General features: G+C 37.6%; 1 protein-coding gene across 6 annotated transcripts; it reads left to right on the top strand.

Moving 5' to 3' along the window:
* The first annotated feature begins 777 nt into the window (after window positions 1–777).
* On the top strand, window positions 778–25,429 carry LOC107582229 (arf-GAP domain and FG repeat-containing protein 1-like). Of its 6 annotated transcripts, none has more exons than XM_016267982.1 (15): window positions 778–1,026; window positions 11,336–11,429; window positions 15,368–15,483; window positions 15,914–16,076; window positions 17,104–17,263; window positions 17,888–18,010; window positions 19,656–19,727; window positions 20,485–20,688; window positions 20,901–21,051; window positions 21,137–21,216; window positions 21,295–21,405; window positions 21,920–21,967; window positions 23,196–23,345; window positions 23,521–23,606; window positions 23,941–25,429. In XM_016267982.1, the coding sequence occupies exons 1-15, from the start codon at window positions 860–862 to the stop codon at window positions 23,998–24,000; spliced, it is 1,785 nt and encodes a 594-aa protein (XP_016123468.1). In that variant the 5' UTR covers window positions 778–859; the 3' UTR covers window positions 24,001–25,429. The 6 variants fall into 6 exon arrangements, with proteins under 6 accessions (XP_016123468.1, XP_016123469.1, XP_016123470.1 ...); XM_016267983.1 differs by having other exon boundaries at window positions 17,891–18,010; XM_016267984.1 differs by lacking the exon at window positions 21,920–21,967 and having other exon boundaries at window positions 23,941–25,428.

A 25,429-nucleotide genomic window follows, 5' to 3' on the forward strand; every position in this document is an offset into this window, starting at 1 on the left:
AATGTGAGAAATATACAGCATTAGGTCAATGCAACACTGCTTTATTTAATTTACGCGGCTTCATTTACCACTTCATTATACATACCCATGGCCATCTTTTAATAAAGTCGATTTATGTCCTCGGCGAAGCCAAATCCTCTGAATTAGGTCACTCTCGCAGAGAATTGGAGCCGGGGTATAGGCTGCTGTGTTATTGCGATACGTCCATTGTGTTCCTCTAGAGGGCGCTGCGGGTTAAGAACATTTAAATGAGGGCGAGAGCGTGCACTCGAGAAGTCTTGTGGGCGGGGCGCGATTGTGGTCACGTGATCCTAGTTGGTGACCTCTTGGATCGATTAGTAACTAGAGTTCTCGCTCTGGTGCTAGTGGGTTTGTTACACAAAAACATCATGTTTTTTTCTCACTTATAAGTACGAATATTGAGCGAAGCTTTTATGAGTGTATATTTCCATATAGATTTACACCGCACAACAAGTCTTACGGACAGTTTTAGCATTGAGTCCTTTGGTGGCGCTTCCGGTGAGTCCTTCTCCTCGCCCCCTGTTGGTCGTTATATTAAACTGCACGCAATAGAACTGAATACAGAGTGGGAGGGCTGGCCGTTGAGTCGCTCACTGTGGCAGTGAAAGTAGGGTGGGCAGGCTGGCTGTTAAAGAACGTGCCTTGCGCCTCAGGACCCTCCTCTCTTCGCCCGTTGTTCGCGAAACGTGAGGCCCTTTGGAAGAACTCCGGTCCGTCTTACCTTCCCTTTCCCGGTGATACGATTTAAAGGAGGACCCTGTCTAATATCAAACACATATTGGATTAGTATTATACTATTATTTTTTAATTGACCGACGTTATATTAACGGCTCCGGCCATGGCAGCCAGCGCGAAGCGAAAGCAGGAGGAACAACACCTGAAGATGCTGCGGGAAATGACGAGTTTGGCTCCCAACCGAAAGTGCTTCGACTGCGATCAGCGCGGCCCGACCTACGCCAACATGACCGTGGGCTCGTTCGTCTGCACGTCCTGCTCAGGCATCCTGTGAGCCACCCTCCTGTCTATCTCTGTCTGAGCCTCTTTATTTTCACACGCCGGCTGTGTCTCAAACCCTAGTGGGCTGCCTGTCTAGACATCATAACCGCATCATTATTAGCCATTACATGTCTAGTTCGGCAGCTCTATAGGTTTTGAAACCGATTGTTTTAACCCAGCTGTTCAGGCATTTACATAAATGTTATTGTTAGGGGGTTTAACATGTAAATGGGTTGTTGTCTTATTGGGGGTTGGTAATCTGTCAGTTGACCAGGCGTGATGGGTGTGTGGTTGGGCTAATGCAGTAACATCATGTGTGTCTTGCTCTCAATCCATTACAGCAAGCTTGAGCAGCTACCTGTGGGCATATCACTGGTCTTTTCGTACTCGTGTCCTGCATTGTCGTATCTAGCAGTAAGGACTGGCCCTTGTGGATCAGATAAACCTCTATACAGCATGTGGAAGAGCTGGATAGTCAGAGACACATGTGGCAAAGGGTGTGTTCACCCCTGCAGTATTGTCCTGATAGCGGAGGGCTTGACAATCCCTAAACGAAGCTGAATGTTGCTTGTATGGTTTAGATCAGAGGAGTGCTAGGTGATCTGTGAAAAAGTTTAGAGAAAATCATTGTAAAAAAAAATGTAATAAATAAAAAAAAGTATCAAAATAAATATATTTAAAAAAATAACACATCTAAAAGTACAGTACTATACTGAATAGTTAGGTAGACATTCTGTTAGATAGTTTTTTATTAATTAATTTATTTATTTTTTTAGATATTGATCTTGCCGTCTACACTATAGTACTGTACTGATGTATTTAAATATTTAAAAATATTTCTTTTGATAATTTACTTTATTCATATTATTTATTTTTTGATTATTTGTTTATATTTACATCTAACTAAATACTTCAAAATAAATCATTTATTCAAATGAATTGAAAAAATATTTAATTATAAGTATAGTAATAGTAGAAAAAATAGAAATGTAATAATAGAAATGTAAAAAAAGCTACTTTTTAAATTTTAGAATAGAGGGCCTTCATGATCATATTTGGGGTCTGTGGCATTTGAAAGATTTAAAACGTCTAGTGTGGATAACATGGGTACATATGGTCATCCTGATCTATTGTTGGCATTGTTCAGTCTTCAGCATGCTTTTTGTTATTGGATGTTGAGTCCTTGTGTAGATTTTTACACTGAAGTCTTTTCCATGTAATTTACTCTACCTTGATAGTTGATAAACTCAAATTCAATGAATGCTGAAACATGCCATTAAATTGGCAGAATCTTCATTGAATGATGCATTTAAAGTGCCGTTGTATCTTAGATAGATAATTTATGAATTTACCTGTTATGGTGAACAGTTGTGTGTCATGTCTCAGCATTTTAGCCCTGTAGTGTAACAGGCATCTAGTTCAGGGGATTTTGGATTAAGAGTTGGAAATGCTCCTAAAATAATGCCTTTTTAATTCAGATCGCAAGAGTCATCCTGCAAGTATGTGATGCAGAGTTTCTTGAATTTAAGTAAATGTTCAAAATTAGCAAACCACATTCCTTCATTGCATCTATGAAGCTGACAGCCATGGTTCCCTGAATTAATAGGAATCACCTCTTTTGCACGTGCGTCAGTCTTTTTTTGGGGGGGGGGGGGATTAACTCTATTTATTGGTATTGCAAAACCACAAGGTTTTTAATGTTTTTTTTTAAGTTTTCGGTTCAAAATATTGGTTATTGGTCTACTTTATCTGTAATAATTGGTATCGGCATCAGCCCTGAAAAACACATATTTGTCGACCCCTACACGCTGGTTCCATCGATGAAAAGCCAACAAGATTTTTCCATTGGTTTTTGGATTGTTGCAGAAAAATAACTCTGCGACTAATCAAAGTTTATGCTTCTTACATCAAAATAATCTTCACAAATAAATTTTGAAGCCTAAATACAATCATTAGGAGTAAAAAGCTAAAATGAGGCTATAAAAATCTTACACCATGGTCACATGACTTCAGCGCCACCACCATTAAGCTTTTGAAAACTCTTAATTGGACTAGTGAGTAGATTTTACCTAGAGTTATCTAGTAGACTTTACCTGCTTGCTGCTATGATGTTTCATATCCCTGACATCCTCTGTAGTCCCATTTAACCACTTATTAAGCCACTTTTTCCAAGTCATGTTAAAAGTCATTTTCCAAGTCATTTTAAAAACCATGGGTGGGGTATTACATTAAAATATGTTAAAATATGTTGAGCTTGTATTAACCACAAACCCATTGACCTCGGGACGATGAACCCGGAAGTGCAAAAATGCTAACTTGTTTCTTCATTCTATTATTGCTATGTATATGTCTTTGTAAGTATCCAACTGTCTATAAATGTCCCGTAATGTCCCTAATGACTGTCCTAGTACTCCATCAAGGGAGATAATTGGGTTCTTTTCTAAGCACCAGCTTCTAAAATGACTTCAGTATCACCAGAGAAATGTCTTTCTCGTCTTTCTTTCGGAGCGTGTGCACCAGATGTCAGTCAGCTAAAGCATGTGATTCTCCTCACAACCAGTCTGCAAATATGTGACTCTTTTTTTTGTACTTTTTAATACAATCTTTGCACTTGTGCATTTAGCCGTTTTAACCTCATTGCACCTTATTTTTAGCTAAAAGCACATATTAGTCAAAAGCATAATATATGCACTTTTCTCTTGTGTGGGTTATGTGAAAAGTGAATGATTAACGTGCTAAGCTATTAAGTGTTGGATTTTAATTAGGGCATTTGCATGGGGAGATGATCCTCTGGCTTTGCCAGATTACTGTGCCAGTGATTCCCAGTTTTAATATTGAAGAACTGACTGTAGATTTTGCCATGCTGCTTTTACACAGCGTTTGTCAAATCTTTTCAGTGCTATGCTGAATTAGGTTTCAATTCATTAGATTGTGCAGGTAATTAACCATCATCTAAAGCTCAATTTAGCTCATCTTTAAAAACACTAATAATTTAATAAACACTGATAAATATAATCTTTATTAAATCTCAAATGAATGAAAATCTTATTTTATTGAATTTTTCATACTTTATATTTAAAGTGATTGTTTTTAATGTTTTTATTTTATTTTTTATTTTTTAATTAATATATATATTTTAATATTAGTCATTTATCTATTATCAGCCATGGGCCGTAATTATCGGCTGATTTTAATTCTGGACATTAGTTATTATTTTGTTCTATATCCTAACCCAAAAAATTACACTTTATGCATGTAATTCGTCCCACATTGTAAATTCTACGTCCTATGTCATCCCCAACACTTTATCAAATAGCTTTGATTTCTTCAGCTCGGTGTTTGTGACTGATATCCTGTAGTGATTTTGCTGCATTTCCTTTCACTTGATCTGAACTTTAATCACACACTCTCATCTGTGCATTTATTATCACTCTGATCATTCTCTGGCTTGTACATATGACCATATCAGTGAATATGTATATTTCTTGAAAAGTAAGTGTATGTCAAGTATTTGCTGCATCAGCAGCATGTGGTCTGCATGTGCACAGGAAGAGGAAACAGTAGGACAGGAAGTACACATTATCCTCTCACTTCAGAGCTGTCAGTGCTTGTGTGTATGTATGAAAGGCCATTGCTCCACTCACACTTCTCACATATTCACTTCATTTGATGGTTAAAATCACAGTAGGACTGAAATTTATGCTATGATTATTGAATTCAAATTATAATTTTTTTATTGTGAAATATTTGTTCCAACATTAGTGCTATCATTGTTTTATGTAGGGCAACTTCCAGTAAATGAAAGAAAAAATAACTCTTTTCGGTGGCTGAAATGGACCTTATTTACCTGGATTCACCCTATACTGTATATCATCAGTATAATATTGGCCATTGATCAACCTGCTCATAAGATATCACGACAAGCATCATTGGGAAAAGCCATATCAGCTGACCACTATCTGAACGTGATTTCCTTCCATGAACTTCTGAGCAGGAACACAGATCTTTGGCCTGAGAAAGAGAAGCGTTACCTGAGTAGAGATTGGGTGAAGTCGAGCTACCCACAAACACTTTCCTGTTAGTTTTATGGTAGGGTCAGTTACTGGGAAAACACATTCCAATGCAGGGTGGGTCCATTTGTCTCTCTCTCTCTTTCTCTCTCTCTCTATCTTAGTTCTTCAACTCACTCATTTTCACTGACTTGCTTTATCTGTCTTTCTGTCTCTCCCCCGTCCCTCTCACTCTCTCTCTCTCTCTCTCTCTCTCTCTCTCTTACCCACATACTCTTGCTCTTTCTTTCTTTCTTTCTTTCTTGTTCTCTTTATTTTGTTCACCTCTGTTCACCGCAGGTCTTGTCTTGACTTTGATTATCATCTCGTGCCACACACTATTGTGTAGGCATGTGACATTTCCTGTTGCCTGGTTTGCCAATGTAGAAATCATCAATTAAAAAAAAAAAAAAAACCTTTTACAGTAATTACTCTTTATGCATTTAGATAACGTTTTATCTTTGCATCATAAAATGTTGTAATTTTTATATTAAGCAGTAATCATTTTATAAATGTGATAAGGCACTCATGGCCATGCTGTATTGTGATGTCATGGCTAAAGGGCATTATTTGGTATGCCGCATGTAAATATTATTTTAAAAGGTATTCTAAAAGGTTTATATGTAGTGAGTTGTGCAACGTTGCAGTCTGGTGAGTAGTTTGTACACTACCGTTCAAAACTTTGTTTTTTTTAAGTCCCTCATGCATTTATTTTTACGAAATTATCTTACGAAATAAGAGTTTCGTAAGATAGTTTACTATAAAGTTTTCAATTTGAATATATTTTAAAATGTCATTTATTCCTGTGTTGGCAAAGCTGAATTTTCAGCAGTTATTACTCCAGTCTTCAATGTCATGATACTTTAGAAATATGTTTGTGGAAATAGTGATACATCTTTTTCAGGTTTGATTAGTAGAAAAGGCATTTATTTGAAATGGAACTCTTTTTGTAAAATTATAAGTGCCTTTTCTGTCATTTTTTTATCAATTTAGTGCATTCTTGTTAAATAAAATCATTTCTTTCAAAAAAAAAAAAAAAATCTTACTGACTCCAAACTTTTGAATGGTAGTCTATCGTAATACCTTCCTCAAGACGTGCTATGTCAGATGTTTTCTTGTTTTGTGTGTATGCGTGTGTGTGTGTGTGTGTGTGTGTGTGTTTTGTGGGCTTGTTGATGACTTGCATTGATGTGTTCAGAGGAAGTTTCAGGATTTTTGCTTGCAGTGATTTCTTAAGAGGAACTAGAGTATTGAGTAAACTCTGACACACCCAGACGCTCACAGACCTCACAAACCTACATATTCCTCTTTCTCTCTGTTTTCATACATTATTGCTGTGTGGAGAGTAGACTGGCCACTTGCACAGTTTCTGACCCGTTTTCCCCGAGCCCATCATCCACCTGCTCTGAGCATCATCATCACACACACACAACCCCAATACAACCACCAATCTCACAAGCACACCTCACGTTCGTGGCTTTTCTCATTAATGAAACCAGATGTGGCATCTGCAGGCTCACCCAGAGTGTGAAGTCGATGCCAGAGCTTCTCACCACCAGCTAAAATGGCTTTAAAGGTTAAGCGCTGGCCTTAGGCACTGTTAGCTAACTTTCCATCTCAAACATTAAAACAAAACATCAGCGCTCTCTCTCTCTCTTTCTCTCTCTCTCTATCTTAGTTCTTCAACTCACTCATTTTCACTGACTTGCTTTATCTGTCTTTCTGTCTCTCCCCCGTCCCTCTCACTCTCTCTCTCTCTCTCTCTCTCTCTCTCTCTCTTACCCACATACTCTTGCTCTTTCTTTCTTTCTTTCTTTCTTGTTCTCTTTATTTTGTTCACCGCAGGTCTTGTCTTGACTTTGATTATCATCTCGTGCCACACACTATTGTGTAGGCATGTGACATTTCCTGTTGCCTGGTTTGCCAATGTAGAAATCATCAATTAAAAAAAAAAAAAAAACCTTTTACAGTAATTACTCTTTATGCATTTAGATAACGTTTTATCTTTGCATCATAAAATGTTGTAATTTTTATATTAAGCAGTAATCATTTTATAAATGTGATAAGGCACTCATGGCCATGCTGTATTGTGATGTCATGGCTAAAGGGCATTATTTGGTATGCCGCATGTAAATATTATTTTAAAAGGTATTCTAAAAGGTTTATATGTAGTGAGTTGTGCAACGTTGCAGTCTGGTGAGTAGTTTGTACACTACCGTTCAAAACTTTGTTTTTTTTAAGTCCCTCATGCATTTATTTTTACGAAATTATCTTACGAAATAAGAGTTTCGTAAGATAGTTTACTATAAAGTTTTCAATTTGAATATATTTTAAAATGTCATTTATTCCTGTGTTGGCAAAGCTGAATTTTCAGCAGTTATTACTCCAGTCTTCAATGTCATGATACTTTAGAAATATGTTTGTGGAAATAGTGATACATCTTTTTCAGGTTTGATTAGTAGAAAAGGCATTTATTTGAAATGGAACTCTTTTTGTAAAATTATAAGTGCCTTTTCTGTCATTTTTTTATCAATTTAGTGCATTCTTGTTAAATAAAATCATTTCTTTCAAAAAAAAAAAAAAATCTTACTGACTCCAAACTTTTGAATGGTAGTCTATCGTAATACCTTCCTCAAGACGTGCTATGTCAGATGTTTTCTTGTTTTGTGTGTATGCGTGTGTGTGTGTGTGTGTGTGTGTGTGTTTTGTGGGCTTGTTGATGACTTGCATTGATGTGTTCAGAGGAAGTTTCAGGATTTTTGCTTGCAGTGATTTCTTAAGAGGAACTAGAGTATTGAGTAAACTCTGACACACCCAGACGCTCACAGACCTCACAAACCTACATATTCCTCTTTCTCTCTGTTTTCATACATTATTGCTGTGTGGAGAGTAGACTGGCCACTTGCACAGTTTCTGACCCGTTTTCCCCGAGCCCATCATCCACCTGCTCTGAGCATCATCATCACACACACACAACCCCAATACAACCACCAATCTCACAAGCACACCTCACGTTCGTGGCTTTTCTCATTAATGAAACCAGATGTGGCATCTGCAGGCTCACCCAGAGTGTGAAGTCGATGCCAGAGCTTCTCACCACCAGCTAAAATGGCTTTAAAGGTTAAGCGCTGGCCTTAGGCACTGTTAGCTAACTTTCCATCTCAAACATTAAAACAAAACATCAGCGCTCTTTTGAACACTGCACTGAGTGGCAGCACTTTAGTCAAATAAAAGCCCTCGGAACAAATGCAAGTAACCCAGTACACGTGGGATCAGACCTGTGTTTCTCTTCATGTTTGTGTAGTATGTGTGTCAGGGTCATTCATTTGGCAATGCCGCCCAAGATAGGTGTAAATCCATCTAGCTGTGTCCTGAATCCTGATCTAAATAATGTTCAGTTGTCCTGGTGACTCGGATTAAATCTCTTTTTTTTTTCTCATTACTTATGCTGTGATGTGAACTAAAATGTTATTGGATGGATTCTCTACAAGCCCCGCCCCTAAGATGAGATCATAATTATGCTCATGTGTTTAGCTGGTCTCCGTTGTCCTGTCTCTGATGCTTCTTGTCTATGTTCATGAGCGAAGTGTGTCATCCTTTTGCCCGATGAAGTGAGGACCTCCTTTTTTTTAGAATGCAGGCCGGACGACAAGAGACCGTTTGCTCACTTTGAGGTCGATCCCATTTCAGTACAGCCAGTTCAGGGGATGATTTCAACACTGGCATGAATATAAAATGTTAATATGTTAAATTTAAGGAATACATTTATTTCTCTGTTTGCATTCTGTGTGTCCTGGCCAATTTTAGCTTGTGACCAGCAAAGCAACAATCACTAGAGATCTGATGAACTTTAGAGATACTTTGGTTTAAAACCATATGACTTTATTTCTGTGAAGCACAAAAAGGGGCTGAGTTTGCCCTTGTTTTGAGGGCTACAAGATCGGTCTCTCAACCAAGAGGCCGGGATCCACTAGGGGACCTTAGCACACTTCCAAGTGGGCTGTAAGATGGCTTCTGTTTCTTCTGTCCATAAACCTGGACACACTGGATATACTGTATAATATATGGGAATTTTAAAAGTGTAATTTGTAGACCTGGAAAAGGCATGGAAATTAATAAAAGCCTTCAAATATTGTCTTTGACAATGGAGGGTCTTGGACGGGGGGTGCAAAAGTTGTATGGATCACTTTTATGAAGCTGTTGTACTTTTTAGAGCTCAACAGCATCTGTCCCCATTCACTGCTGTTGTATGAAAAAGAGCACCTGGGACATTTTGCTAAACTTCTCTTATGTTCCACAGATGAAAGTCATACAGGTTTGACACATGTGGCTAAGCAAATGATGACTATTTTTAGTTTTAGATTAACTATTTATGTACATGTGCATGATTTTACCATTGTGGTTTTGAGCAAGGCGCTTCTGGTTACTTCAAGAGATTTCTTCTGCATAAGATGCTCTGTAAGTCACCTTGAATTTAAGCAGCTGCCAAATTAATTAATGTAAATGCATATTCATAGCACATTTGCATAATCATCACACATTGTACTATGAGGCTGCTGAAGAATTATTCCTGGTGCTGTTGGTTTCAGGCAGTTTTTGGACTTGATTTAGTTAGATATTCGGCTTGAAGAAGTTTAGCCGAATGGTTCTTGGGGGCAACAGTTACAGAATCCCAACCCTGTGCCAATGGCCCACAGCAGGTCGTGTGAATAATTTAGCACCTGGTCTAATATTACCAAGGCCTTGCTGTTCATGCCATTATGCCAGAGTTTATCACTGAATGCCTCACATCTCCATAGGGACATACACACACTCATAATATAATGTAGAGGAAGTAACAGATGACACAGGTGGAAAATTGTTTTGGGGGAATTTACCAGCGAACTTGCATTACCACATGCAAACAGGCAGCAATCGTTAGTGCAGAAGTAGTGAGTTTGTGTGTGTGTGTATATGTGTCTTTTGGGGGTTTCGAGGGGGTGTGTTTGTGTGAATGGTGTTTTGAACATCTGTTGCGGCTCAGGTGTCAGATGAACGGTCACCCGTTTCAGCACGGAGAGACAGCAGAGTAGCGTAAAATGTCTTTTCCATACTTGCACATGTACTAAATGCTCCTCCCTATCACACTGGCATAGAAACGTGTGTGTGTGCGTGCGTGTGTGTGACTTAAAGGAGTAGTTCAGCCAAAAATGAATTTTGTGTTCCACGAAAGACAGGAGATCGTGAGGTTGAGTATGAATTTTTAGTACTGGGAAAACTGTTCCTTTAACTACCTAAATTAACTTCCTGTTAGTTATTAGCTGCAAATGTCATCATTAGATGAAAGAAAAAGGAAAAGATCAGGGGATGGAAATAACAAAACGGATGCGTAAGAGAATCAGAGGCAGCGTGTCCTGCAGTACACAGACTCTGATCCCTAGAGAGCAAATCTGAGCAAGCTAACAGGGTAAATACAGGAAGGAAACGGGCTTTCAAATTGCCAACCCTCACACATGTTTACATTGCTCTTGGGTGTTCAGAGATCAAGTGTTCAGAGATCATGAGGCTGTGGAATAAACACACATGCATAGACTCATTCAAAGACACATTGAATCATCAGATGCTCTTCCAGTTGTCTTCAGTTTCTCATCTAGTTCTTCCCGGGAAGTTCTTTACAATGAAAGAAATTTATTATTTATTTATAAACCATATTTCTAAATTGTTGCATTCCTTTCAGCGGGACAGTTTAAGCAAGAATGGTTTTACGAAATTTACACAGATTCATGATTAAGTCCTTGTGTGTTTAATTGATGCTTTATATATTTGAGCATTCTTGTTCTGGTAAAGAATGAAAACAAAGCCTTTCGCCTCATAAAATGGCTTAATTATGACCCATATTCTGCCATGATTCTTTAGGTGACATGCCTTTTAACTCGGAAAGTCTGGGTTTGAAGAAAATTCAGTTTCCTACATTTAATTACGACATCCTAGTGCTCATCTCTTATATACGAATAACAACATTATTCAAAGGCAGCATTAGCTCACCTCTCTTTACACTATCACTCTCTTCCACACATACGCTCTCGTTCTCTCCGCACACAGACTTGGTGAGGTGCCGAACAGTCTGACTTTGTCCTTGTCCTAGATCTGTGTGTAATAAGCAGGTTTGTAATGAAGAGTTACGGCGAGAGGCAGCAGAAAATCTAATTCACACTGCAAGCGATTTACAACACTTTATTTAATTAACATGTTATCATTTTATCTCATACCGCTTTTTCTCTCCCCTTTAGACGAGGCCTGAATCCCCCCCACAGAGTGAAGTCCATCTCCATGACGACCTTCACGCAACAGGAAATAGAATTTCTACAGAAGCATGGAAATGAGGTAATTGATGATGGCATGGTCGAAAGTGCAGTGTTTTTATTGACATTGGAAATGTGTCGTCATCTGTGTGGACTGTTCGTGCTGATATCTGGACGCCGATGAGTTTATGATTTATGGGGTAACAGTCATACGTCTATGATAAGAAAACGGGAATTTCTGGGATTTCTTTTCAACTTGAACACATGCGCATTTGAACAATGAATAACAGCTTCTAAATTGTTAGTTGTTCTAAGGCCCTGTCCACACGAATGCGGTTATTTTTAAAACCGCAGCTTTTTCTACGTGGTTAGACCGTTCGTCCACAAGCAAACGCAGCACCAGGTCACTGAAACCGAACATTCTTGAAAACGCCTGCCAGGGTGAAGATTTTCAAAAACTCCGGTTGCAGTGTTATCGTGTAGACAGTGAAACCGGAGTTTTTGGCTTGCGACGTCAGAGCCTGCGCGGTTATCGCCACCTACTGGAAACTTTTTCAGGCTTCTGATTGGCTAACATGGCTTTACAGTTGAGATTATATCGCTACCTGTTGGTTTGGCATGCTCTTGACAGTGCTTCATAGCATGCGTTTGCGTTTTCATGTGGACGGAGATTTTTTTAAAAACGGAAGAAGGAAAAACTCTGTTTATAAAAATACCCGTGTATGTGTGGACATGGCCTAAAAATGACAGTTCTAGACGGTTATTATTCTTTTTTTTATATAATTTTACACGTTTTTTTTTTAAAGCAGGTGTGATTTCTTCTAAAGTCTAGGTCTGTGTTTCCCTAAGAGCTTCTTCTAGGCGACAAGACCACTTTTCATCTCCCCCTTCCCTTTCTCCATCTCTGCTTAACTCAACATTCCTGGGATTTTTCCCAGGTCTCGTGTAGCCTGATTTATGAGGATGAGCTGGAAATGATGTTTCATGTTGAGAAGACTCTTATTTGAGTGCTCTCTGTGTGTGTGTGTGTGTGTGTGTGTGTGTGTGTGTGTGTGTGTGTGTGTGTGTGTGTGTGTGTGTGTGTGTGTGTGTGTGTGTGTGTGTAATGACAGTTCTAGACGGTTATTATTCTTTTTTTTATATAATTTTACACGTTTTTTTTTTAAAGCAGGTGTGATTTCTTCTAAAGTCTAGGTCTGTGTTTCCCTAAGAGCTTCTTCTAGGCGACAAGACCACTTTTCATCTCCCCCTTCCCTTTCTCCATCTCTGCTTAACTCAACATTCCTGGGATTTTTCCCAGGTCTCGTGTAGCCTGATTTATGAGGATGAGCTGGAAATTATGTTTCATGTTGAGAAGACTCTTATTTGAGTGCTCTCTGTGTGTGTGTGTGTGTGTGTGTGTGTGTGTGTTGCTTTATGGCAGTGTTTTATGTGGGTCCAATTCGAACTGGCTTGATCACACAGCAGGTTTGGTGTATTAAAATCTCACAGCATCTGTCAATCTGAACTTCTGATTTGGTTTTCGACAATGAGGGCATGTCACGCAAACTGTTAATGTTGGCAGATCTTCAGTAATTTGTCTAGCTTACTAAGTAACAGATGAATTTGTGGCAAAATATCGCAGAGTTTGATTGCACAAACAATCTTTATGAGCAACGCAAGATACACTACCATTAAAAGTTTGAGGTCGGTAATTTTGTAATGTTTTTTGCAAGTCTCTTGTGCTCACAAAGGCTGCATTTATCTGATAAACAATACAGTAAAACAGCAATATTGTGAAATATTATTGCAATTTAAAAACAAATTCTATTTGAATATGTTATAAATTGTAATTAATTCTTGTGATGGAAAAACTGAATTGTCATCAGCCATTACTCCAGTCTTCAGTGACACATGATCCTTCAGAAATCATTCTAATATGCTGATTTGCTGATCAATAAACATTTTTTATTATCAATGTTGAAAACAGTTGAATACAGTCAGTATAAATTTGATAAATAGAAAATTTAAAAGAACAGCATTAATTCAATTTAATGTCAATTTACTTAAAAAAAAAAAAAATGTACTGACCCCAAACTTTTGAAGAGTAGTGTGTGTAAAGTGTTTTTAACTTCCTTTTAAAAAGTTGATAAGCCTATATGTTTTGCTATTTTAAATATACAGTTGTATGGTTATTTGCATTTAATTTTTTGCATTTATCATTGTTTTTTTTCCAGCTGTTTATGACCCTATTATAAAAAAGTTTGAGGTTGAGACCCACCAGTTGTAACAAAAATAGGGTACTATAGCATAAATATGTCTTCTAACACAGTGTCCTAATCAGACACGACGCGACAAGATTCCAGTGACAAGCAGTTTGGCTGTCCACACCAGACGCAACATGACAGAATCACTCAATTATCACAGCCTGTCAGAAGCACAGAAGCGCACAGCACTCCCAACGAAATGGACAAGTTTATCATCTAATTCATAAATATTCAACATTTTTAACATTATTAAAAGTAAATACCGAGTGACTGATACCATCTTTGTTATGGTTCGCATTGAGTTCACAATTTTAAAGTACATATTTGCTTTAATTTTTAAATTAAAGTTTGTAAACTATCAGTTGTTGCTTTCAGTATGGCCATAAATCCCACGCAATATGAAACTCACATTAGACACTTTTAACATTGAATAAAGCACATGATCAGTACCTGAGATTATCATCATCATATTTTTATTTTTTTACATAGTTTGTATGTTGTTGCTCCAGCCACGATGCCGCAGAAATAGAAACCATTTCTAAAATAGAAAATTTGTTTGTCACCGTTAACATGGAAAAGAGACCTTTTATCACATGTGGCAGCATTGCTTCACGTCTGGTTAGAACACTTATCTAACACTCACTTAAAGTTCTTTAAAAACGATAATAATTTAATAACATTAAGCATAATCTTTAGCATAATCTTTTCGTTCTGATGCCTAAATTTACTTGTAGCATTTGAAATGACTGCGTTTGCTCTTTCTTTCTTTTTTTTTAAAGACCGTTATACAGAATATTAATACAAAATTAAATTAAGAGTTTATCAGTATTTTATTCAGTATTTTGATGGTTGTGACCCCTCATGTGACGACAAAAAATGTATTGTTGCAAAACGTCATGCTGTTTTTGATAGTATTCAGTATGTACTGTGTACTGCACAGTGGTTAGTTTAGTTAGTATGCCATTCTGAACTGCTGAAGGCAGCTGCACTGATTTTCGGGTCGGTTTTGGATTTAATTCATGAATGAGCCCAACCTGGCTTCTCTTGGACCAGCAATATCAGTTCATACAAACAAAGTTTTCACACATTAACGTTTGAGACTCGTAGAGCCCTTCCTTGAGTGTCTGTATGGCTCCTCAAGTCAAGTGATCATGCAGTCTTCACTCTGCTGTATCTATTCATAATTAATAAGCTGCTACCACTGTTTCCAAATTGGTGTGTGTTTACACACACAAATGTGTGTCTGCATTGATTATATCTAAATGGAGGCAGTGTCTTCAGTACTGTGAGAGCTTTCACACATACTTGGCATGTAGTGGTTGTGAAGCCTTACACTTAGCCTTTTTGTTTATCAGTTGTGTTATCTGAGTGCATGAGTGTTTGTCACCAAGAAGAGTTTATTTAAATGTTTTCTGAAATGTCATCTTGAGATATTGGTTTCCTTCTTGAGAATGTGTATGTGTGTGTGTGAGCACGCGTGTATTTAAACAAGACTTTCCTTAGTATGAATGCCTGCATTGTTTTTTTTTCACAGACATGAGGTAGTGAGAAAGATACTGTCTGTTTGAAGGATCTTTCTGTTTTTCTGTCTTCTCTTTCTTATAAACTGAGAATTAAAGTGACTGTGTTGCTCTTAAGAACCCTTGAAATCAACATTTTTCATGTTTTCTGTCAGATGAATCTCTGTTTCACATGTTTATGGTATATTTGCTCTATGAATGTCTGATGAGCTCTCTCTTTCTCTCTCTTTGTGTGTGTTTTCATGTATATGCAGGTATGTAAACCGATATGGCTCGGACTTTATGATGACAGAAACTTGGCCGTCCCAGACTTTAGAGAACCTCAGAAAGTCAAAGAGTTTCTTCAGGACAAATACGAAAAGAAGCGATGGTGAGAAACAACATGGGCTGAAATGTTGATTATTATATTTGATATTTAACTGAGGAATCATGTACAGTCAGTCATCATTATCGCACAATAAACCACTATGTAAAGTGGGCTGTACGTTATCCCACTTAATACAAAGCAAATAAATAATGTGAGGAGTTATTTTATTATGTGAAAATAAAATATTAATACAAACTGAAACCCAGAAGTAAGTGGATCTCATAGTCTTGATGTGCACCTTTTTTGCATTAGTGGTGTTATATGGATTAATTCTATCCTGGTATTTCCTGAAACTTTCCCATTGTTCACTGTTCACCTCTAAGATTAAATTTGCATATGCAAATATTTTTCTCTGTATCATAAGGATAAAATAAACACATCGCTGTGTATGTGTGCTCTGCTCATTTAAATGTCTTTCATTCTTTTCTTTCAGGTATGTTCCTCCAGAGCAGGCTAAGATGGTGACGTCAGTTCATGCGTCTGTCTCTGGTTCATCTGCTAGCAGCACCAGCAGCACTCCAGAGGTCCGACCTCTCAAAACATTACTGGGGGAATCAGTACCCACTTTACACCTCAACAAAAACACACCTAGCCAGGTAACAAAACTATATATTTATTTATTATCGCGTTAACGCATTCATTGATTAACGCCGACAATTATTTTATCTCGTATTAACGCAGTTTTTTTTTATTATTGTGAAAGTCCAATGCTCACTGGCTCTTCCGATAGCACATGAAGACAGCAGAGAAGCGCTCTCGCTCAGCACAGTGGAGTGCATCATTTTGTTAACTTTGTGGTTTATTATTTTGAGTCGTTTGGGACGCAGTAACACACGGCCCTCTTCACAATATATTGCTTTACAGATCTATCACTCTTGCCGCTCAGAAATGTTCATGCAATCATGTGGCACGCATCATAAGTTCCGTGCTCCGGTGCGGTTAGCACTCACACTCACTGATCTATATATAACTGAACCGTGCTCTGGCCCACCTCTTCCAACCGAGCCAGGGATGGGTAAACGAACCGCGGTATGGAGCGATCACACTAGTCAAACAAACCGGGCTTTGGGGGTCAAACGCAATACTGTGAATGAATATTACAATTACTTTCATTCAACAAAGATGCATTACATTGATCAAATGTGTCAGGAAAAAAGTTTTAATGTTTTAAAAGATTTTAATTTTAAATAAATGCTGTTTTTTTGTGTTTTTTTTAACTTTATATTCACAAAGAATTCTGAAAAAAATCGATCACGGTTTTCTTTAAAAATATCAAGCAGCACAACTGTTTTTAACACTGATAATAATAAATGTTTCTTGAGCAGCACATCGGCATATTAGAATGATTTCTGAAGGATCATGTGACACTGAAGACTGGAAAAATGATGCTGAAAATTCAGCTTTGCATCACAGGAATAAATTACATTTTGAAATACTGTATATTACAGTAGGAAACAGTTCATTTAAATTGTAATAGTATTTCATAGTTTATACTTTTTTGATCAAATAAATTCAGCATTGGTAAGCATAAGAGACGTGCTGAGTCCTAACTATATACAAACTACTTTCATAATACACATTTCCGGGTTTGCGTGTTTTTTTTTCTTCTTTTTGCTCTCTCAGTCTCCGGTTGTGTCACGCACTCAGCTGACCCAGCAGCAGCATCAGGACAGGAAGTTCGATCTGCTCAGCGATCTAGGTGGCGACATTTTTGCGGCTCCGCACTCGCAGTCCACAGGCAACGCAAACTTTGCCAATTTTGCACATTTCAACAGTCATTCAGGTAAGAGCACACCCACACTACACTAACAAACTAAACCATCCATTTGAAAAGCAGTACTTTAAGGTTCAGGACAACTGCTAGGGTGATGTGGTCTGGTTTCCCATCATGCTGCAGTAGACCTATTGACAGCCACTGCCGCAAAACCCCTCATGAAATATAAAACCACTAATGCTTACTGGCATCTCTAGAGGATAATGATTGTGCGTTTTATCAGTTAATGCCAGAAAACAGGTACAGAGGTCAACACATACCATTTGGAAGCCTTTATGACCAAACCTGCCTTGTCTGTTAAAATGTGCACGGCTGAATTTGGAGCCAGTGCATTCTGGGTTTCTGTTCATGTCATCTTTTTTGTCTTTGTGTAGTTTCTTTATTAGTGTGTTTTTAGCAGGTTTGTGGTATTCAACATTATATAATTCCACTTTATATCAGTGTGTGTAATGTGTCTTCATACGCAACCAGTGTTGAAGTCAGAACGGTTACTGTTTAGATTTTCTTTCGAAACTTTCAAAATCTCCTGACTGGAAAGAAACTAAATTAACCTAAACGCTGGACATGTTCATCCCATTCATTCCTCATCCCTGTTTGTGTTTTTTTTGTATGTTTGTTTGTGGTGGACCCCAGCAGTGCAGAATGTGAATTCTAATGCAGAGTTTGCGAATTTTGAGGCGTTCAATAGTTCTGCTGCTCCAAACACAGCAACATTTCCATCAGCTCCACAAGCCCCATTTCAGCCCGCTCAACCAGGTATAACTTTAGATTTTCTAAATTTACAAGATTGAATTTTAATGTGAGAATGAACTGAATTTTTAAGATAAACTTTCAAAATCTCCTGACTGGAAAGAAACTAAATTAACCTAAACGCTGGACATGTTCATCCCATTCATTCCTCATCCCTGTTTGTGTTTTTTTTGTATGTTTGTTTGTGGTGGACCCCAGCAGTGCAGAATGTGAATTCTAATGCAGAGTTTGCGAATTTTGAGGCGTTCAATAGTTCTGCTGCTCCAAACACAGCAACATTTCCATCAGCTCCACAAGCCCCATTTCAGCCCGCTCAACCAGGTATAACACACACACACACACACACACAGCCAGGCATACGAACATCCATTTACCTCCTGTTCTTCTGTTAGGAAATGACTCCTTGTCCAAGTTGTGGTGTTAGAAATGTGACGTGATAGTTGTTCTGTTTGTGTCTTTTTTCATTGCTGCTTTTTTACATTCTCGCTTCTTAAACATTCCTTTTTCAGTGGCATTTTAGTTAAACATTAATTCTCTCTAATAAAAAAAAAATTCAGTTAATGTCTCCAGTGGTAGGTGCAGAAATATCTGGTTGATTTCATCCTGTCGTTTCAGTTGCTCACTATATCAGCTTGACTTATTTTTCTTCTGTTTTTTTTTTTTCTTTTCTAAATGTGACCCTGGACCACAAAACCAGTCATAAGGGTCAATTTTTCAAAGTTGAGATTTATACATCACCTGAAAGCTGAATAAATATGATCTGAATATGAGCTTTCAATTGATGTATGATTTGTTAGGATTGGACAATATTTGGCCGAGATGCAACTATTTGAATATCTGTAATCTGAGGGTGCAAACAAATCTAAATATTGAGAAAATCACCTTTAAAGTTGTCCAAATGAAGTTCTTAGCAATAAATATTACTAATCAAAAAATATGTTTTAATATATTTACAGTTAGAAATTTACTAAATATCTTAATGGAACATGATCTTGAGCTTTACTTAATATCCTAATGATTTTTGGCATAAAAGAAAAATCTATAATTTTGACCCATTTTTGGCTATTGCTACAAATATACCCCAGCGACTGGTTTTGTGGTCCAGGGTCACAAATGTGCAACTTTAAGCCAATTTGATCCAGTGACAGTTAAAGCATTTATAATGTTACAGAAGATTTCTATTTCAAATAAATGCTGTTCTTTTGAACTTTCCATTAATCAAAGAATCCTTCAAATAATGTATCACAGTTTTCACAAAAATTTTAAGCAACTGTTTTTTCACTTTTAGAATAAGAAATGTTACTTGTATATCAGAATGATTTCTGAAGGATCGTGTGCACTGAAGACTGGAGTAATGGCTGCTGAAAATTCAGCTTTGTATCACAGGAATAAATTACATTTTAAAATATGTTTAAACAGAGAAAACGGTTATTTTCAGTTATAATATTTCACAATATTGCTGTTTTTACTGTACTTTTGATCAAATAAATGCAGCCTTGGCGAGCGTAAGAGACTTCTTTCAAAAACATTAAAACAATCTTATTTTTTCTAATTTCTCTATATTTCTCTAAGTTCTATTACTTTGACCTTTTTTTCTGCTTTTCTTAACATTCCTGCGCTGTCATTCACTCATTTCCTGTGCATATGTCAGTATACAGCAGTCTCCCATTTAGTCGCAGTGTGGGCGAGTTTACCTCATCGCTGCCTCCACTGGCCATGCACAGTAAGTCACAGCTTGTGTCCCTGTCTGTGTCTTTTGTACACAACCTTAGCCCCCAATTAATTTGCTATTGGAAGTGGTTTTCATGAATTGTGACACTTTCATGCAATGGTCCAATTTTCCTTATATAGCTCCTCAGGAATTCTCCTGGGATGTCTCTCTGATTTGAAGAACACACTTAGTCAGTGTTCCCTCTAAGCTACGTGCTTGTGATGTTGTTCCTGTACAGACGGAAAAAGTGTTTTGGGTCACATTGAGCTGTACTGTGAATATAACACATTATTCTTGAGATTAAGGGAAAAGCTGTCTTGACAAAAAGTTTTTACATTTTGTTATATTTTTAATAATATAACAAATAAATTATTTTCATAATACTATGTATAATTCTATAATATATTTTAACATTATTTTAACATGCATTTTATGTATTTGTTATAGATTTATATATTTAAAAATAGTTAAAAAAAATATAATGAATAATAATAATTTAAAAATGAATGTGATATATGTACACACACACACACACACACACACATATATATATATATATATATAAAACTGTTAAAATGCTATTATATAAATAAATAATACAAATTATGGTTTCCATGTTTTTAGCTTAGTTATTATAAATTATCCTTAATTTATTCTAACTAAATGTGGTAAATAGCATAAGGTGCTCCACAACAACAAAAACTAGAGGGAGCATTGCTCTTTAACATTTCTGTCACATATTTGCTCATCCTTTCTCTCCTTTTCACAGGTAGCTCATCAGGACTAGCTAATGCCAACTTTGCAAACTTCGATAACTTCCCCAAATCGTGCAGTGCTGATTTCGCCTCATTTAGCTCCACCCAGAGTAACTCCGTGGGAGAGGGGCATAAAGTGGAAGCATTCAGCGTCCCTGCAGACCGATACGCAGCCCTCGCCAACCTCGCCAACGTGTTCGGCAGCAAACCTGAGCAAGGTACATTTTCTCACACTCCTACAGCCCATCCTATGCAGGCATGGATCAACGATTTATTTTTGAGCGTTGACTCATTTTCTGTCCTCAAATGCTGTGTGAATCTACAGAGCACAATAAATCTTTTCAAAATGTTTATTATTTATAAAAAATAAAACTGGGGTACATGTGCACAAAAATGGCTAACAGTAACCACTTTATGTCTGTCTCCACAGGCACAAGTTCAGCCCCTCCATCAGCAGGTGTGGGTCCACAGGCGGCTCTGTTGGGCGGCAATCGCTATGCTGCTCTTGCTGAACTGGACAACGTCTTTAGTTCCTCCGCACCAAACGTGAGCGGCTACAACACTGCCACCACAGCACAAGGGTGAGACTTTAAAGACATGCGGCCCTTTACCTCTCAATGTCTTTTTCTCGGTTGTGTTAAGCTCTCTTTCCGCTCTCACATTCAGGTCTGTGTTTGGATCCTCTCCGGCTGTTCCTCCAGTTCAAGCACAACAGGTTTTACCCAGCATGCCTCAGGGTTTTGGAGGTAAGCATCTTTAAGCTCTATTGGAATTTCCAATCTACCTTCACCGCATCTCTTACATCTCGCTTGTGGTTGTAACAGGGCCTTCGACGAATCCATTCGTCGCTCCTGGGGCCCCACAGGCCGCTCCCACTAACCCGTTCCAGACCAATGGAAGAGCAGCAGTACCAGGAGTGGGAGTGGTCACAGCGGGTATGGGCGGAGCTTATGTTGACCTGCTAAATCTTAAGAGTTTAAATTAGTTGTTCAATCAAGCCTGGCATTGCTTCGCAGAGAATCTTCTCAGAATTCACAGCAGGCTTTGTCCTCGGTTTTAAAAGAGTTTAAGCAGCTCTTGCTTTGTGTCTCATTATTTATTTAACATACCCCAGAGGGCTTTGTGAACAGTTTTAAGTGGGTCAGATACCCCCAGTATCCATGCTAGGAGCTAACAGCTTGAGATCGCTTAAACACAGGCGAGATACAAAGGCATTTCAGAAGATCTGCAGAGATTTGTGGGTCTCTACATCCCTGCGGCGGATAAATTTGTGTTCCAGAGAGAGAAAGAAAAAAGGCATAAAGGGGAGGCATCTTTGGTTAAATGTGAATGAGAAGCAGATTTTTTTGTCCCATGAAATTGATATAGGCCAAAAGTGAGAGAAAACCTAAAATGGAGTGAGCTGTGACTGATGGTTTTGTCTGGTTGTGTTTTTGACATGCTGATCAGACATGTTAGGACCCCTGCAGTGTCAGGCTTACCCTGCGGCCCACTTCGGTATGTCCATCTCCCTCCTTCTCTTATTTTCTCCCTATTCTCTCTTCCTTTTCTGGGGCTTGGCCTTGACTGTAGACTAGTTGGCTTATATAAACTACACTGACCACAATTGTGTCGTCATCTTGACCTTTTGACCCCATTAAAGAAAGGTATGCTTGTGTTGTCTTTCATCTGAGGTGGATGAACCCCAGATAAAGTATTGATATCCCATGTTCACATCAGTGGTCTCCAGCTGTGACAGAAAATTCACCAAAAGCGTACAGTATATGTTCAGCAGCCACTTAAAAATGTGTGTATTTTATTAGATACAAAATATCAAGCCAAGTGGCATCTGCTAACAAATTATGCTTTCTGTGTCACTTGTTTTGATGTTTTGTTATATAACGCTACCGTTCAAATGTTTTGGGGTAAGATTTGTATGTATCTCACCAAGGATATATGATCAGAAATACAGTAAAAGCAGATATGTTGTAAAATATTATTACAATTTAAATTTACTGTTTTCTATTTTAATATATTTTAAAATGTATTCCCATGATGATTGCAAAGCTGAATTTTGAGCAGCCATTACCCCAGTCATCAGTGTCACATGATGCTTCAGAAATCATTCTAATATGCTGATTTGGTTCTTAAAACATATTTCTTATTATTGTTTATTCATGTTTATTGTTTATTAATGTTGAAAACCGGTGTGCTGCTTAATAGTTGTGTGGATACATTTCTATTTTCCAAAAAAAAAATTGACCCCAAACTTTTGAACAGGTGTGCATATATATATATATCACGTGTATATATTCATATATTACTAGACTCACTAATGTTGAATAACATTAGTAGTATTGGAAACTGTTAGTTCTTTGTTCTGTATTGTCTTTCCTCCTTTTTTGCTGTGTAACCGGTTTTGTCATCTGCTTTGCAGAATCATTGCCACAGGTTTCTGTACTCAGGATAAAAATAGTCCTTCATTAAAGTCAACATGACCCTTTTTCCTAAGCTTATTGTGAATGACTTGTCAGTGGAGTGTTGGATTCCTGAAAAAGTTACATTTCACATCCACTGATAAAGAATATTAAGTTAATTCAGGTAGTTTAGCTGTTGTTTAAAGATTGTTTCAAGTGAAGTTGAAACTCAAACATTGTCACTGCGTCTCACAGATTGTGTAAAATACACTGAATAGCATGTGTATGCCAAACTGAGATGTTAACGCAGAGCTCTTTGTGTCCCACAGCCTCTTTCGGCCCACCGTCCATGAGCATGCCGACTGGGTTTGGGAATGCTGCTGCATACAACCTTCCCACCAGCTTCAGTGGAAACTTCCAGCAAGCTTTTCCTGGACAGCCGTTCGCCCAGCAGCACCCGTATCCCCAACAACCCAACGGTAGGGGCTGAGAAAGACTTACTGCAAAGATTTTAATGCCATTATATTAATGGTTTACAATTTGTTCCACTGTCATGCGGCATTTTGTAGAATGTTTCAGTTGTACTTAAGCTAAAAAGATTGCTTTACATGGTCTCATTTCCTTTTTTGTATTCCATATTTGTCTCTCTCTCAGGAGGTTTTGCTGCATTTGGTCAGGGTAAAGTCACTCCATTTGGACAGAACATGACTGCGCCTGGAGTAACCAACAATCCCTTCCTGGTGCGTAATTTTATTTTTATTTTTTTAATCTGTGTATTATAATTATAATATACTATTTATATTTATATGTCTCTTATTTGTACTTTTTTTAAAGTTAAATCTGTTATTAATGTACAATTAATTAATAATGAATTAATTGATTAAATATATTTTATAGTTAATTTACTTATTTTCATTCATTTTACAAAATAATTTTTCTTGAAGTTAAATCTTGCTATTAATTTATAATTAACAATATATTCTATTTTTTATAGTCTACATTATATTCCAAATGTTAATTTAAGTCTCATTGTTTGATTGATTGATTGATTGAGTTTTTTCTTTTCTCTTGTAGGCAGGGGCACCAGCAGCACAGTTTCCTGCAGGAGGCTCATCCTCAAACCCCTTCTTATAGCGCGCCTTCGTCCTCTGCTCCTCCGGTGGGCGACCTGCGACTCGTTCGCACCTCTTGCACTGTTTTGTTTCTCAAGTAGCTTTAAAAAAAATAACACCAATTTCCTAAAGAAATTTTTTATTGAATTTTAAGAGCAGAAGACTGAAAAAAACAGCAAAGGAATAGATACATGATCCTGTCTATGGCACATCCATAGTAACAGAAACCAAAACATGTTGCAGGGTTGTTTGGAGAAAAGGAGCTTTTTTTTTTTTTTTTTTTTTACCATGCTCCTTTTGTCATTCCTTTGTCAACTGGCCTGACCTGGAAATCATCTGCACGACTTGGTGGATTACTAAATTATTGCAAATCTCCCGTTCATGTTAATGCTGCAATTCTGTACATAATTCTTTCATAGAAATTGCTAATTTTTAGGTCTTTGTGCATATCAGTATTTGTATCTTTAACACACATACATGCGTACACGCACGCACACACACACACACACACACTGCATATACAGCGCTGACGTCCGCCATGCTGTGAATAACATTAAGCAAGAATGTGGTATCTCTTTTTGACATCATACTGTCGTCTTTTAGTGCTTTTGGAGTTTTTGAGAATAAGGCAAAAACATTGTTTTTCCGTTATGAGGAGTTAAAACTACAAGACTCTTTTAGAATGTCAACTCCTGAACTCGTGAGACTCAGACTCAAGACCACTTATGTTACAGAAATCTATTAATATAAATATATATACAATATATATAACAATGAATTTTACCTAAATCATGTGTGATGGCTTAAAATTCCTGTACTTCCTGTTCCTTGTGTTCAGAACTTGGTTCCCATGATGATTTGTGCATCATCTTCTGCCTTAAAAGTTTCTTCTGGATTTTCTCTCGGTGTTTCCGTCTCAGGTTTTCGGGCACATTGTGGTATACAAACCCCTCAAGAAGAAAATGAGTGCAATAACAGAAAAATATGCTCCGTAGACTGTAAACTGGAAGACAAGTAACAAGAACAGTCTAAATACATGTTCTGGATCCAATACAAATTTAGCATATGTGTCGTGCTGGCGATGACCGTAGAAGATCATTTTGACCTATATGGAAGGTGTCAGGTAACCTCACCTGTGTGACAATATCCACCCCAAGCCCACTGCTATCCACCACCACGGAGGTGATGATTGTCTGGAGGACCAGTGCACAGAAGGTGTTGGCTCCGAACACAAGGGCGTAGTGCTCCATGTTCAACCCAGCTGCTATCTGGAACCTATGAAACAAGGGCATGGATGTACTCATGCATTCATTGACTAATTGGAGAGATGATATTAATGTATATGTATTTTTCTTTCTGCTGCTTTATTAAATGTCAGGAAATTGTGATTTCCATGCCTGGAAAAGTTATTGTAATTAATAAAAATATCTATAATATATTTTTCTAGTTGT

Source organism: Sinocyclocheilus grahami, unplaced genomic scaffold (assembly GCF_001515645.1).
Source record: "Sinocyclocheilus grahami isolate Dianchi unplaced genomic scaffold, SAMN03320097.WGS_v1.1 scaffold42.1, whole genome shotgun sequence".
Classification (NCBI taxonomy): Eukaryota; Metazoa; Chordata; class Actinopteri; order Cypriniformes; family Cyprinidae; genus Sinocyclocheilus; species Sinocyclocheilus grahami.